General features: G+C 43.6%; 1 protein-coding gene across 1 annotated transcript; it reads right to left on the reverse strand.

The window, feature by feature from the left end:
• Nucleotides 1–76: 76 nt before the first annotated feature.
• On the reverse strand, nucleotides 77–6,083 carry LOC307232686 (post-GPI attachment to proteins factor 6-like; the record flags this gene model as incomplete). The annotated part of the gene is made up of 4 exons (XM_080003786.1): nucleotides 77–214; nucleotides 3,883–4,090; nucleotides 5,606–5,795; nucleotides 6,023–6,083. 4 exons carry the CDS (start codon nucleotides 6,081–6,083, stop codon nucleotides 77–79), a joined length of 597 nt encoding a protein of 198 aa, XP_079859912.1.
• Nucleotides 6,084–17,048: the final 10,965 nt, after the last annotated feature.

Raw genomic sequence — 17,048 nt, forward strand, 5'->3', positions numbered from 1 at the left:
TGTATTTATGTAACCATTGCGAATGACGAGGTGACTCATCGGAAACCAAACTCGGCTCCCAGACTTGCTTTCCCACTCACTTATAAAGCGCTGACCGGTTGTGGACGGGGATCATCTGGTCGATGAAGTACCCGGGGTAGAGCACGGCGATGCCCACCAGTCTCTGGACGATGAGCTGGGGCTGGAACAGATACTGGCACTCCTCATAAAGACCCTGCGGGGGGGGGCGGGGGAATTAGAGGAAACAGCCGTTAGGCGGCGCCGACGTCAGCGGACCTGTCGAAAGAGCCCGCGCCCCTCTGATCCTCGACCCAGATCTCGGTGCCTGTCGTCGTGTCCCGCGCCGGCGCGCGGCGCTTGATGTGAGTTGCACTGCGAAGAGACGCGCGGCGCCTTTCAACTCGGGCGGAGCGGGGAGGTGTATTCCTAAAAGGAAATGCACCAATTGCACAACTTCCAGGATGGTGAATTTGATGGTGGAGAGGTGCTATTTTTCTATTGTTTTTTTTTTCCCTGGTTGATTTGTTAGGTTTATATTTAACGTTTCTCGTTTGGTTTATAGTACATTACCAATTTCTCCTCATCTTTAGGTTCATCTTTCTGATTCACTCATTTCAGTAGGACCCATAGGTTTTTGGGTCATTTTTATTTATTATTATTTTATTCTTTATTCTCTCGTTTTTTTTTTAGGTTATTTTGGTTTGGATTATTACCTGTTGCTCGTTGGATGGTCTAACGAGCAGCAGGTAAAACCCCCATCCCCACACTCAGTCAGGAGAGGAGCCTGTGTCGTAACACATCTCTATCTGCTCCTGGGCTTATTCCAACTGGCCCACTCTCTACAATAAACTGGTGTCTGCACCCCCGTCTTCTGTGTCTCTGCGCCGGAGGTCCCTGAACACGCCACTTTAGTTGCGAGCGGTAGGCGAGCCGATAGACATGTGTTATGACAAGGGCTCTTCTCCTGAGTGAGTGTGGGGAGGGGGGCGTTACCTGCTGCTCATTAGACCAACCAGCAGGTATGCAGCCACTCTGATCCTGGATCCACCAGTCACCTCGACCCAGGTCAGGTGTGGCTGCTCGGACCACACCACAAGTACATATACTCAATTTAGTTTTAATTTAAAGTTGGTTTGTCTATCCATATGTCCATCAAACTGCTATCTATCTAATATATACCTACTATCTATCTAATTTATATCTATCTATCTATCTAATTTATAACTATTTATATGTATGTATATCTATCTACAGTATCTATTTATCTCTATCTATCTATTTATCGCTGTCTTTTGGAGTTTATCCCGAAAGTTTCCAGTCGCAAGGGTCACCCGAGCGTCTAAATCAAAAGGCCCGTGCGGGAGCCAAGTGTGATCCCTCATTCCTGTTGACGGATCGCGAGCCCTCCAGCCCGAGGCGCTGCAGCTACTGTGGCGTGTCATTAGAACCGCCGGTGTCACCCTGAACCTTTGATTCATGGTGGGCTGTCAGCCAGACCAGCAGCACCACCAGCATCAACACGGGTAACATGAAATATGATGAGATGAGATAAGACAAGATAATATATGATATGATATGATAATATATGGTATGATATGATACATGTGTGATATGATATGATATGATATATGGTATGAATTATATGACATGATAAGATAAGATAACATTTTATTAATCCCGGGAGTAAATTCAGGATGAGGAATAACCTTGCGCTTTTAAAAATGGCTTTTAAAATGTAGTGTCAATATGGACCTCAAAATTCCATTCCATTTTGCTCAAAATCAATATTTTATATCAATACTATGAAACGAAACTACAAAAAAGTCAAAAACAGAAAAAAACAAAACAAGGTTTACAGTAGCCATTTCCTTGTTTTCAGATTCCATGATCGGAAGAAATATGACGTAGCATTGATCGTTTGAATTCATAATGCAAAAATCCCGATTGGTTTCAATTGCTTAGGTCCCGCCTCCTACAGCTCAGAGCCACGCCCACTCATCTACCGAAAAGGCAGTAACCGCTGTTTTTGCTATTAGGTTGTGCTATTGAGTCGCGTTACCGTGGAGTCACACAGTATCAGCATCAGCACCAGCATTTCAAGAGGTAACGTCGGTTGACTTGTTGAGGGGCGTGTCCTACGAGCCACTGACCACGCCCGTCCAGCAGAACCCCGCCCACCTTTGAGCATTTTTCAACAAAAGAGGAGATGGCGAGAGAAACTGAAACTTCTGTGTTCAGAGGCTCTCTGAAATGAACGAACAAAGGAACGACCGAATGAAGAATTTAATGAATAAACAAATGAATAAACGATAAAATAAACGAACGAATAAACAAACAAACGAAGGAATGAATGAATGAGAGTGATGAGAGTGACACCAATGGAAGGTTCCCCAATTATGTCTATTTTCTTGACTGATGGTCTCATTTAGGAATAGCCGTCCGTTCTAATAGCTTGCACGGGTAATATTTCTATCAAAATTCAAAAGAAAACCGTCTGCAGGTGCATCCAATCTGCGATGCAACACCAATTTGGCTCCGGGTTCATAAAGATGTCTGCCCCCTTGATTACATCATTCAGTCCCCCCGCCTGAGTGGATAATGCAATATGAAGCCAATTACAACAAGCCTTTTGCTTTACAGTGATGTGTAATAACTTGGAAGCGGGCGGTAATGCACCTGCCGCAAAATGAAATTGATGAAAAAGCTGCCATGACAATACCCACAATTATATTTCGGGACAAATGGGTCTCTCAATGAAGATTGTTAAGCCAGGCACCCAGCCATACGTCGCATGCCGCAGAGATAATACAGGCAAAGTAATTTATTAGACGGCAATGTGGGAAAAAATGAATTTGATATAGGCGCCAAAGGAATGAATCTGAGATGAGTATCTGATTGAAATTGCGCTGAAGGGCGCGACATCCCGTCGTGTATAAAACGCAGCTGTATATTCTGTTTACCGCTTTGTTTCTCTTTGCTCGTGCCGTACTTAACTGTTGACATTTCACTCTTAATTACAGTATGACGCCTCACAAAGTACTGAACTGATTCGATTCCCTCTCAGATCCGTTTCTCTCACTGGAATACTCTGTTTGTTTTGTGGGAAATTCACTTACCCAGGCTCAGCTGAGAAGGTCAACGTGATAATGCTGCGTGAGCGACAAAAATAAAACAACTAAAATCGAGTTTTTGTTATCATGTTATTATTAATTTTTTTTTTTCAACTTTACTCATCATAAGACGCCAGATGCATCACACGAATGTCTTGGTTTTTTGAGCTTTAAGGTGCTGGAAGGAGTGTTTCCCTAATTTCACAGGAGCTAGGCTCGCTGATCCCACCCGCAGCCATGCATTGAGCTAACACAGTTAGCACGCAGCCCGTTGCTGTCACTGTACTGGACGCAGAGGGATGACGCTGGTGTTTGGCTTTCTCGCCTGAATCTGGGTAAGACTGAGCAAAAAACAGGAGTATCCCTTTAAAAGAAAGGAAAAAAAAAATGCTCACCATTACCGTGCAAAGCATGCTGGTCCCAAGTTGCAAATAATGAATACTTACAACCCTAAAATCACCTTTGTGAGTAGCAGTCGGTGGAAGCCACTCAAAAGCGTACATACATTTTGAGAGGTTAGCAGCAGGTTTTAATATGAGGGAGCGGGGAACGGAGCCCGGTGCTGTTACTCTCCTTTCAGCACTTCTTTAATCTCACAGCAACGCGGGTCAGAACACTAATACCGACGGAGGCTTAAATCACTTCCACCGTGTGTGTTTTTCCTCCTCACTCCAATTAACTGAAGGGGGTAGTTAAGTGGCCATGAATAAAACATCTTTACATGTGGATGTAAATTATTTTAATGTTATTTGCGTTAATTAGTTAATTTCACCTTGACGGAGATCTTCCCTTCATCCTTGGGCAGATGCGCTGCCAGGAACCAGTCCCCGGGGAGCGGGCTGGTGACATTGAACGCCCCCGTGGTGCGGTTCGGGAGGGTCCACGTCAGAGTGACGGCAAAGGATCCCGGGACGGCCGTGTCCCGGGGGAAGTGGGTGTAAAGGGGGTTGATCACGGGGGGAGCCCCGGACCTGAAGTACCTGAACCGCAAAAGAAGCCCAGTGTGAGAAGCCTTGTTAGTGGGACCGGCAGCATCTGGCAGATACAAAATAATACGAGTAAATATGAACTAATGAAGTGCCAGAGATAATAATAATAACAATAGTATTAATAACAACACTAACAATCATAATAATAATAATATTATTATTAATGATAATAATAACAATAGTATTAATAACAACACTAACAAAAATATTATTATTATTAATAATAATAATAATAATAATAATAATAATAATAATAGTAATATAATATTGTGCTAATGATATATGTATACTGCATGTTTAACAATGCAGTGCAGGTATCAGAGATTACATTTTTTTTAATAAAATAAAAGTAACGATAAAGTAAATGTAATTTTTTTAAAGAACTTTTAAAAGACAGATTCTAACCTAATGTTAGATGCATTTTTGAACAAATGGCCTCCCAGGTATCAGGTTCGGAATTAGACATCAGAGGCTTTTTTTAACGTCAGAAGGGCTGACGCAAGAACTTGACTAATTTCGACAAAAAGAAACGGGCTAATAGCATCGGACAAAACGTCTGCGCCGAGATTAGGACCTCGTAAATTCGGGACTATTTAACGACCTTTAAGGGCCTGCAGACACGCTGATATAAATCACCCAACAACCGCTGCACCAGATCGCAGAAACAACGCAGGAGATATAGTCCAGAAATACATGTCGTGTACATGTAGATGCCGATCGGTACCAAACAAGCGAAGAAAAAAAAAAAAAAAAAAAAAAAAAAAAAAAAAAAAAGCCTCGCTTGCCAGTGCCATTGAATTAGCCTGGTAACACAACGCAGGGCCCCGCCGACGATTGAGACTCTGCTATTAATATCTGACATCGAACGCGTTTTTTGGGCTGCGGTGGCCTCGCCCGTTCAGCGGCGAGCGGCGGTTCGATGGCTCATCATCCTGAGCCACGGCAGCAATCACTGCCCGTGCCGAGTGCTTTAAGAGCTTTGTGGGATTGGACGCCGGCGGCCATTAACCTCAACCAACACCTTTCGGGCTCCCCCACTTGATGCCAAAACAATTAAGGCGCTTTTCGCTTGTTTGTTCGACGGGAGCGATGAGAAGTTCGACCCCTTCCGGAGAGCCGGGCTCTGCGCGAGTGTACTCGGGGAGAACGCAACGTGCACTGTGGCACACGCGTCCAATGTGAATTTACCCCAAACGCCTTTCACATTCATCTGATCCTCGGTGATCATTTCCCCTTGGACTCTCGGATCCCGCGGCTCTCGTTCGCGATCCGGGTTTTTTTCCGGGAGTCGTCGTCTCCGATCGGAGCCCCGGGTGAGGCTGCGTGCCCGGCCGCGGTTACAGAGTCGCCGACCGACGGGCGGCTTTCTGCCGGGGTGACTCGCGACTCCCGAGCCGTTTGAAAAAAAAAAAGATCGGTTCTCCGCGAAACGAACAGTTTGGCAGGTCTCGCGACGGCACGAGGACGCGCGTGCGCCCCCCCCCCCCCCCCACGCCGACGCCTTACACGGTCACGTTGTGGTCCGGGCAACTGTCCCCGAAGGTGCCCCCTCGCTCTTTGAAGGTGATGAGGTTCCAGACGGCCATCACGGTGTCGTCAGGCACGTTGAAGTGGAAGAGCTCCACGCTGGCGAAGGAGTTGAAAGCGTTCAGCTTACGAGGCGTGCGGGTGAAATAGTCAGTCACAAAAAGGCAATCTAGGAAACGGGAGAAAGCGAACGTGTGAATATACAGTATATATACGTAGATTCCCTGGACGTTATCAGTCTGTGAGCGATTAAGGCAGCCTTCCTTGCGGAAAATGTCAAAAATAAATGGAATTAGCTGATGCGCGATGGCGGCGTTTTAGCTCCTTTTTAAGCAGCCGGGGGAGATGAACGCGGGCTCGTCCGCGCCCTGCATTACCTCCAAATCCTTGGATTACATCCACGGAGACGGGCTCCCGCATAAAGGCGGCGGGACGAGTGGCGGGTGTAATCTGCCATATTAGCACGTTCCCGGCGCCGCCCGGAACCACACGAGGGCACGTGGAAGGAGGAGAAACCACATGAATAAAAGTGAAACGACGCCCCCACTCAGTGACGAGGGGGGCGGTGGAAACTTCCTGGAGTTTCTCGCTCTTTCTCTCTTTCTCGCTCTGTTTTTGTTTATTCAAGTCAGCTGCCGGGATGGTGTGCACTGGGTAGATTGCTTTGTTGTTGTTTTCTTTTGTCTGGTCTTTATTCCACCGACACAATACGTGTCTTTATCCCCGAGCAGGTGCTGTATCGTCTATACTTTACTATACTACTATATATTGTACTTTGTTCTTCATAACACCACCTTGCATTATGAATCATTATAAACAGTAAATGACATACACTATACTTTGTTATATATACGTCACCATACTGTATTGTTGGGATAGTGCTACAAATTAGGATAGTATTACTAGTTAGGCTAGTGCTACTAATAAGGATAATGTCTCTAGTTAGGATAATGCTACTAGATACGGTAGTGGCACTAATTAGTAAAGTGTTACTAATTAGGATAGTAGTACTAGTTAGGTTAGTGTTACTAGTTACGATAGTGTTACAAATGAGGATAGTATTACTAGTGAGGATAGTTATACTTATTGGGAGAGTGTTACTAGTTATGATAGTGCTACTAATTAGGAAAGTGTTACTAGTTAGGGTAGTGCTACTAATTAGGATACTGTTACTTGTAAGGTTAGTGTTACTAATTAGGATAGTGTTACTAGTTAGGATAGTGGTACTAGTTAGGATAGTGGTACTAATTAGCACAGTGTTACAAATGAGGATAGTGTTACAAATGAGGATATTGTTACTAGTTAGGATAGTTCTACTAATTAGGATATCGTTACTTGTTAGGGTAGTGCTACTAATTTGGATAGTGTTACTAGTCAGGATAGTGTTACTAGTTAGGATAATGTTACTCGTTAGGTAGTGCTTCTAATTAGGTAAGTGTTACTATTTAGTTATGATAGAGCTATTCATTAGGATAGTGTCACTAGGATAGTGGTACTAATTAGCACAGTGTTACAAATGAGGATAGTGTTACTAGTTAGGATATTGTTACTAGTTAGGATAGCGTTACTTGTTAGGATAGTGCTACTAATCAGCTTTGTGTTACAATCTAGGATAGTGCTACTATTTAGGATAGTGTTACTAATTAGGAAAGCGGTACAAGTAAGGTTATTGCTGCTAGTTAGGATAGTTCTAATATTTAGGACATTGTGACTAGTTGGGATAGTGTATCTAGTTAGGATAGTGCTCCAAATTAGGACAGTGTTACTAGTTAGGATGGTTACACTTACTGTATTAGGATAGTGTTACTAGTTGGGATAGTGCTACTAATTTGGACAGTGTTACTAGTTAGGGTAGTGCTACTAATTAGGATACTTTTTTTGTAAGGATATTGTTACTAGTTAGGAAAGTGTTACTAGTTAGGGTAGTGGTTCTAATTAGGTAAGCGTTACTATTAAGAATAGTGTTGGTAGTTAGGATAGAGCTATTGATTAGGATAGTATCACTAGTTAGGATAGTGCTACTAATCAGGTTTGTGTTACAATCTAGGATAGTGCTACTATTAAGGATAGTGTTACTAATTAGGGAAGTGGTACAAGTAAGGTTGTGGCTGCTAGTTAGGATAGTTCTAATATTTAGGACATTGTGACTAGTTGGGATAGTGTATCTAGTTAGGATGGTGCTCCTAATTAGGACAGTGTTACTAGTTAGGATGGTTACACTTACTGTATTAGGATAGTGTTACTAGTTAGGATACTGTTAATTGTTAGGATAATGCTACTAGTAAGGATAGTGTCACTAATTTGTAAAGTGTTACTAATTAGGATAGTGGTACTAGTTAGTTAGGATTAGTTAGGACAGCGTTACAATTAAGGATAGTGTTGCTAGTTAGGATATTGCTATTGATTTGGATAGTGTGACTAGTTGGGAAAGCGGTACTAGTTAGGTTAGTGTTACTAGTTAGGATATTGTTACTAGCTAGGATAGTTCTCCTAATTAGGATAGTGTTACTACTTAGGATTTTGTTACTAGTTAGGATACTCTTACTTGTTAGGATAATGCTACTAGTAAGGACAGTGTCACTAATTAGTATAGTGTTACAAATTAGAATAGTCGTACTATTTAGGTTTGTGTAACTAGTATGGATAATACTATTAGTTAGGATCGTGTTGCTTATTTGGATTGTGTTATTAATTAGAATAGTGTTACAAATTAGGATAGTGTTACAAGTTAGGATAGTGCTACTAATTAGGATAGTGTTACCATTAAGGATAGTGTAACTATTAAGGATAGTGTGGGCAGCATATTGCTATTGATTAGGATAGTGCAACTAGTAAGGATAGTGTTAATAATTTGGAAAGTGGTACTGGTTAGGTTAGTGCTTCTGTTAGTTCTGGTAGTGCTACTATAAAGGATATTGTTACAAGTTGGGATAGTGTTATTAGTTAGGATAGTTAAACTCATTAGGATAGTGTTACTAGTTGGGATATTGTTACTTGTGAGGAAAGTGCTACTAGTTAGGACTGTTACTAGTTAGGATACTAGTTAGGATAGTTATACTAGTCGGGGTGTGTAACTAGTTAGGATAGTGTTACTAGTTAGAGTAATGTTACTAGATAGGATAGTGTTCCTAGTCAGGATAGCGTAAATATTTAGGGTAGTGGTACTAGTTAGAATAGTGTTACTAATTAGGATAGTCTTACTTATTAGGATAGTGTTACTAGTTAAGAAGTGCTACTAGATAGGCAATTGTTACTCGTTGGAATAGTTTAACTTGTTAGGATACTGCTCCTAATTAGGACAGTGTTACTAGTTAGGATACTTATACGGATTAGGATAGTGTTACTAGTTAGGATAGTGTTACTCATGAGGAGAGTGCTACTAGTTAGGATAGCTATACTTGTTGGGATAGTGTTACTAGTTAGGATAGTGTTACGCACTCCGCTGCTCATCGAGCTCCACTGGTTACCTGTAGCCGCCCGCATCAAGTTCAAGTCTCTTATGCTGGCCTACAGAGTGATTGCTGGGAATGCTCCCACCTACTTAAGTGCTCTTGTAAGAGCACATGTTGCCCCCCGGATGCTGCGCTCGTCAAATGAGCGTCGCCTGGCTCTGCCGGCCATACAGCCACGGCAATCCAGGCTATTCTCATTTGTAGTTCCACGTTGGTGGAACGAGCTGCCAAAAATGACCAGAGCGGGGACCTCCCTCTCTGTCTTTAAGAAGCACCTGAAGACCCAGCTCTTCAGTGACTACCTCCTGTCCTAATCTACAATTACTTAGCACCACCTTGCAGTATTTATTGTTACACTAATGTTGTTATTACACTAATGTCTGTCGCAATGTAGCTGAATGTTATTCTCCCTTGTAAGTCGCTTTGGATAAAAGCGTCTGCTAAATGACTAAATGTAAATGTAAGGAGAGTGCTACTAGTTAGGATAGTGTTACTAGTTGGGAGAGTGTTACTGGTTATGATAGTGGTACTAATAAAGAAAGCTCTACTAATTAAGGAAGTGCTACTAGTTAGGATAGTGCTACAAGTTAGTATAGGGCTATTAGTTAGTATAGGGCTACTAATTAGGAACGTGTTACTAGTTGGGATGTGCTAGTAATTAGGATAGTGCTACTGATGAGGATAGTCTTACGAGTTAAGATTGTGTTACTAATTAGTACCATGCTACTCATTAGGATAGTGTCACTTGTTGCGATGTGTTACTTGTTAACATAGTGCTACTAGTTAGTATATTGCTACTTGTTAGTATAGTGTTACTAGTTTGTATAGTGCGACTAATTAGTATTGTGCTACTAGTTAGGATAGTGCTACTAGTTAGGATAGTGCTACTAATTTGGATAGTGTTACTAGTTAGGATAGTGCTACTAGCTAGGATAGTGCTACTAGCTAGTACAGTGCTACTAATTAGGATAGTGGCACTATTTGGGATGTGTTACTAGTTAGGATGGTGCTACTAGTTAGGATAGTATTAGTAGTTGGGGTGTGTTACTTGTTAGGATAGTGCTTCTAGTTAGGACAATGCTACTAGTTAGGATAGTGCTACTTGCTAGGTTAGTGCTCCTTGTTTGTACAGTGCGCCTAATTAGGATAGTGTTACTAGTTCGGATAGTGCTGCTAGTAAAGATAGTATTACTAGTTGGGATGTGTTACTAGTTAGGATAGTGCTGCTAGTTACGATATAATTACTAGTTGGGGTGTGTTACTAGTTAGGATAGTGCTGCTAGTTAAGATAGTATTAGTAGTTGGGATGTGTTGCTAGTTAGGATAGTATTACTAGTAGGGATGTGTTTACTCTGTGGATATTTGCGTCCATATGTTACTTACATATTTTTTAATTTCATTTTTTTTTTTATTTCATCTCCATCTTACTTTTCATCCACGTCTTGTCTTGCTGCTGTGACACCTGAATCCTCCGTTCAGATGTTTACATTTTGATCGTCTCTTCTCTCTCATCACTGCAGCTCATCTCCCTTCATCTTATTATTATTTCTTTACCTTTTTTTTTTAATTCCTACTCCGGTTTTAATTTTTGTTCTCCAGTTGTGCATCTAATCTGCTGCCGGGAGTTCACCTGCAAAGCACTTTGTAAGAGCACAGTGTGTTTCAGAGATAAAGCGTCAGAAATAAAGATTTACTGACTGAGTTAATGATCTCATCCCATCTTAATATCCACTCTTTAAAGAAACACGTGCAACCTGATCGGCAGAAGGAGCGCCTCGTCACCTCCCCCCGCGCTCACCCCCCGCTCTTTCATGGCGATGCCCTAACGCCGGCGGCGGCGGCGGCGGCGGAAAAGCCGAGCCGCCCTCCGGAGGGCGGGGGTGCCGGGGTGCGACCGTGCAGCGCCGAGCGTCCCCTGAATGCACAATGTGTTCGAGTGTGTCCCTCAGCAGCAGAGAGAGAGACAAACGTCCTGCGCCGCCGCCGCCGCCAAACTGCATCGCGGGAGCTCAGAGCCTCGGAGAGTCTACTGCAGAGCTCACCCCCCCCCCCCCCCCCCGACACCAAATTAGATTCCCAGGGACAACGCAGGAAATAAAAACTGAGAATGATTAAATAATGTGTGAGCCGACATGACACACCCTCCTCCGTCCAATCTCATTCCTTCTATGTCCTTGTCTTCTGGGTGTCGGGGGTTTATTTCTATTTTTATCTATCTATTATGTCGTATTTTTATTTTATTATTATTACTTTATATATATATATATATATATATATATATATATCATTTTTTTCAGGTTATATTTGTTGTTATTGTTTTTTTTTACTTTAACATGTATTTTAACAGGTTTGTTAATTGTTAATCATAAGGTTTATGTTGTATATTGCCATATTTTTTATGTGTACAGTTTACTATCAGGTTTATCATATATTTTCAAACTTATATTGACAATATTGTTTCATATTTTCATTGTTGATTTATTATAATTTTGCAATTTCACCCCGGAGATGATAAAGTATCCATCCATCCATCCATCTATCTACTGTATCTGTCCATCCATCCATCCATCTATCTACAGTATCTACTGTATCTATCTATCTATCTGTCTCTCTAGCTGTATCTATCTACAGTATCTATCCATCCATCTATCAATCTGTCTGTCTGTCTGTTTGTCCGTCTCTATCTACAGTATCTATCTATCTATCTACAGTATCTATCTATATATCTATCGATCATAATATGTACCTCTGTTCCCCCTTTTTAATGAGTTTATTAGGATACCTACACCTCAGACCAGGTTACGATTAGGCTTATAGGATTACATTTAAACAAATTTGTTCAACTGCTATGTGGTGTGAAAACCTTTTTTTTTTAAATACATCATTAAATCAAAGTGGTAGTCCATAAGATTATTTTGTCAAATAAATAACATTTATATTTTATTTCACCGACACTGAAACAGCCATTCCATGTATTTGTGACCTGCATGTGCCGCTCTACACGCTGTTTTCATTGTTGGTGGCGGGGTCCGCCATGCCTTTCCCTGGCGAGCGGCATGCACACGCAAGTGAGGGGGAGCCGCGGTGAATCTGCTGAAGCAGCGTAGCTCGTTGGGGTTCGTAAACTGTCGATATGGACATTCACAAGAAAAGAACAGGAAAAAAAATAATAATAATAATCCCAACCACCTCAAGGGACCAAGAAAAAAAAATCCACTGATCAGGAGAAAGCAAAGTTTGGAGAAAAGAATGTGACGGAGATGGGGATGGCGGTATCGAATGGAATTCTGCGCGCGCTGCGCTCGGTAACCGAGCAGAACTGACAAACCGCAGGTCCCCGGCAAGGAAGTGAAAACCGATCGAGGGATGAAAAGAATGATCAATCCGTCAAAGGATCAATGGGCGTGGTCTGCTTCTGGATAACTCGGCACGCTCTGCTGAGTTTAACGGTTAAATCATCCAAACGGCGCCGCCCAAGCCAATAATCTATCTTCTCATTGTCGTACAAAGTACATTTGGGTTAAACTGCCGCTCGTCATTCCGCATTAAAGGAGACCGACTCAAAAACAAAACACGTAACATCCATTGTTAGTGCGCCTCGCCTGGAGGGACCGGCCCGTTCCCTTTATTCATCAGGCACGCTCGATAACAATCAGATACCAGCTGCATTAGCAAGAAAAAGCTTGACAATGAAAGCTTACCCATTTTGCCTCTCCTAAAATAATTCCTCAGGTGGGTTGTTGATCAAGTGATTTGGCGATAACCCAATGAAGCTGTGCATAACCTGGGGCAAATCTAGAAAAGAAGCCAGTAACGAGCAAAAGGTGAACATTTAGAGGGAAATGTTTCCAATCCCCTCGGGGGGCAAATGCTAAATGCCGAAACAGGCTCCTGGAGATGGAAGATCAAATAAGTCAAATACCTGTGTGATTGACAAAGAAATATTCACAATTAAACAATCGCACGTATACAATATATACAGTATAACATATATACTGTATATGTGCATACATATGCGATGCAGGTCAACCAAGCCAAGCGACAAAGCAACGGCGCCATTGATCTCGTGACGTAAAAGCCGTAGGAGCGGGAAGACACCGGCTCACAGGTCCTCCCAGGCATACGCCAGACGTGTTCACTTGGAATGTTGAAACGTTCAAACTGCTCCTGAGGGTCGGAACGTTCGTACGACCGCGGGAAGGGACGACAGGGAAAAAACCCTTCCCACCGGGACCCAATGAAAGGTCGTACGGCGGGTAAAAAAAAAAGAAAAAGACGAAACCGCGGCACCCAAACCCTTCAACGAGACAAGGAGATAGAGGAAACATATTCACAAAGGAAAGGTGTTTGAAATTCCTCCTCCGGGTCACGTTATCTGAGCCTGTGCGTTTCCAGGTTCCCAAATGAAGGCGTCTTACTTCGATAAGGTGCACAGCGTATGAACTCTCTTTGGGGGCGGTTTTGGAGCCGAGGAAATCCCAGATTAGTACCTTCCAAACCCCCTTTCCCCCCCTCGGCTCGCTTTAGGGCTCAGCAGACGATTTTTTTAATGTATTTTCTCTTTATCAGTGCATGGAGGCAGCTGATGTTTTTTGAAGGAAATGGGTGATTGCATATAGATAAATGAGCGCACATTCTTGCACATTCAGAGACACATCTCAAAAACACACCGATGGACTCGGCAAGAGCTGCAATTAAGACCAAAAGCTACAAACCCACACACACACACACACACACACACACACACACCGATAGGATCAATACACACATCCCTGGCCAGTGCGCGTGCACCGAGCTCCCCGGGTTCGGGTTCGGGTTCAACAGTTAATAGTGGAAGAGGAGGCATGGAGCTGCAACAAGTCGGTCGGGGCACTGCAACATGCCAACACAGCCCCGGACCCCGCACTCCCTCCCCAGTGGGGATGCAGGCTTTTGTTCCGTGCCGGGGGTCTCATCTTTGTATCATATCAACACATGCGGGTTTGGATGGAGGCACGAAGGAAGACACACACACACACACACACACACACACACACACACACACACACACACACACACACACACACACACACACTTTTACAAAGCAATTCCCTTTTCTACTAAAATGCTACTAAAACCCAGAGGAAAACACAGAGGAAAACCAGGAAGGTGAGTGTAAAGATTTAACTTCATCTTCCCGGGCTCCCCCCTTGTTATGCAGTTAAACAGATCCAAGCTTCAGAGCACTTAGTCTGGCATTACTGAGTGCATCGACTGACACATTTTTTTTTTTTTTTTTTTAACTAAATTAAAATAAAATAAAACAAACAAAGACAAAAAAATATATACAGTATATACATATGGTGGAAACAAATAGAAGGCTTTGCATGACGTGTTTCTCCTTCCACACTACATATCCAGGAAGGTAGAGAAGCATCTGCCAGACATAAATATTACCAAGTATTATACTGATATATTTTTATCTCTCACACACACACAGACAGACAGACACACATACACAGACACACACAGCCTTAGTGAAAGCAGCGGCTCTGTGGAGTGAAACACACCGGAATGTGAATCCATTCGGATCCCAGTCAGGGTTTCAGCACCCCACAAAGAGGAACAGCTCCCACCCTCCAGCCATCCCTCCCTCGGTCCCTCCGTCGCTCCGTCCACCCCTCCATACATCCATCCTTCCTACCCTCCATCCACCTCCTCCATCCATCCACCCATCCATCCAGCCCCCCAGTGCCTTGGACGGACGGCGGAGCCGGCGGGCGGACCACTCACCTCCCAGGGCGCAGAGCTGCGTGTGGAGCAGCAGCAGGAGCAGCGCCGGGGGGCTCCGTCCGGCGCCCGCAGCCTCCGAACGCCACATCGCCGCACGGGGGGTCGGAGAGACGCGCGTCGTAGTGCGGGGCAGCTGCAGCCGCCGCGCCGCTCCACCTCCTCTCGGATCCGACGCCGAGCGACCAGCTGTTTGTGCGTGACGTCATCGGGAGGGGGGGAGCGGGGCGGGGGGGGGGCGGGGCGCGTTGGGCTCCGCCCCCCCCCCCCCGCCGCCCGCCGCCCGCCCCTTGCCGACCGCAGCGCTGATTGGACGACGCGGGGCCGGTGGCGGGAGGTGATTGGCGCTCCGCCCGCGTCGATCAGGCGGCGCCGCAGCCGCTCGTCACCCGGAGCGCAACACAACGCGACCGTAAAGTCACACCGCGATGTGACGATAAAATATAAAATATATATATATATATATATATATATATATATATATGATGATTTTTACGGAGAGAAATGAGCAAAGCGCGCGGCCGAGGAACGCAACGAGCATTCTATTTCCTCGTTCTTATTCCATATACATATTATTCTGCGGAGCGCTTTATTATAGGGATTTCTTTTTTTTTTTTTTTTGTCAAAAGGTGAGGAGAAAACACGGGTTCCCTCCCAATCTGTGCTCCGCGATTTGCACTGCAGGGATGTTATCTGTTCATATCTCTGCATTATAATTTTACATGGAGAAAAAAAACATGTAAAAAATATATTTTAATTATGGTTTTAATAGTCGGTTTTTTTTTCACAAAACATGTATACTCAACCTCACGAATGATGGGTTACAAAATAACTGTTTGCACTGATATAGGGTGTGAGTATTTTTTTTCAAACCCATAAATTCAAAAGTTCCATATGAATTATGCCTCCCATCGTCTTGCTGTGGTCGAGTTAGTGGAGATGTATTGTACGAGTGCTGCAAGTACCCAAGGGTGTAGATTCTGATGGGTGACCATAACCAAAACTGGCCAGTACAACCCCTCAATTTCAGTCCATATCATGATAAATGAAACAAAGAATAAGTGAATGATCATGGTGTTTTTGCATCTTTTCCTCCCCTTGAAAATCAGGACAACACAACATTTAACAGTCCTTAAAAACACCACTCACCCATCTACTCTTACACCAACACTACCTCTTCAAGAATGAAGTAGGTCACTCTATGTAATATGATCGAATCAAAACAAAATACTCAATCCATGCGAGTTCAGCGCCGAGGAAAACCCCGTCTAGGAATGGATCATAAAGAGGTTCATCCTGGATTCATTTACTCACTGAAGTGCACACAGGAAATCAAAACGCACAAACAAAGCTGTTTAGCGAGTGATTAGCTTTGCAATTCAGCCGCCTAATCAGATCAAGCGTAATTCCAGTCCTCCCAAACCAATATCATCACTTGACTCAAACATACTAATTAAGGGGAGTAAAGCACAGGGGATGGGGGGCTCCGTCTCCCCTTAAGACATGTAATTAGGGGCCTTCAGAGACTCCTCGTGCAGCCGGTCTTCAAATTCCACAAGTGTGCGCGGCCGATTTAGGTTGTTTTCACACGGGTGTTCAACAGGAGAGGTAGTCCGTCTGAATATGAATTTATGAATCATCAGTGAACTAAATAATTCACGACTGTCGGCCGGGGGGGAAGAGTTGAGTATGAGTGAACTCGGGAGGAAGCGGAGTTTTCCAGTTCTTGGTCAAAACCTGCCGTGAAACGTAAAATAAGACTTTTTCTTTGGCGCTGCGCGTCGCAAAATCTTGGGCGTCGTCTCAAGGTTTTCATTGAACGCCAGTTTGATGTTGATAAAATAAATCGTCGAAATGCCCTGACGTCTCTACTCTGCAGGAATCCAAAAAAACCCCCCAAGGCCTGCTTTAAACACGGTTTGGTTGTATACCGCACGCATTAGCTGCACATATTCCTCCCGACACACTGATAACCACGTGGATCGTCCGCTAATTTCAACTTTTCATTTCCTTTCACTCATTCCCATGCGCGCTATTACCTGAGTTAAAAAGTTTGAAAGTAATTGAACCTCATCTCTACAGTGCCATCTCCATTATCAGGGTTTTTTTTTTTTTTTAAATTGAGCTAATTGATCGAATACCTTTCAAACCACTGCAGCGACTAGAATGCGTAAAACGCAGAGAAATGTGCGATGGCAATT

This window comes from Zeus faber, assembly GCF_960531495.2.
Source record: "Zeus faber genome assembly, chromosome: 7".
Lineage (NCBI taxonomy): Eukaryota > Metazoa > Chordata > Actinopteri > Zeiformes > Zeidae > Zeus > Zeus faber.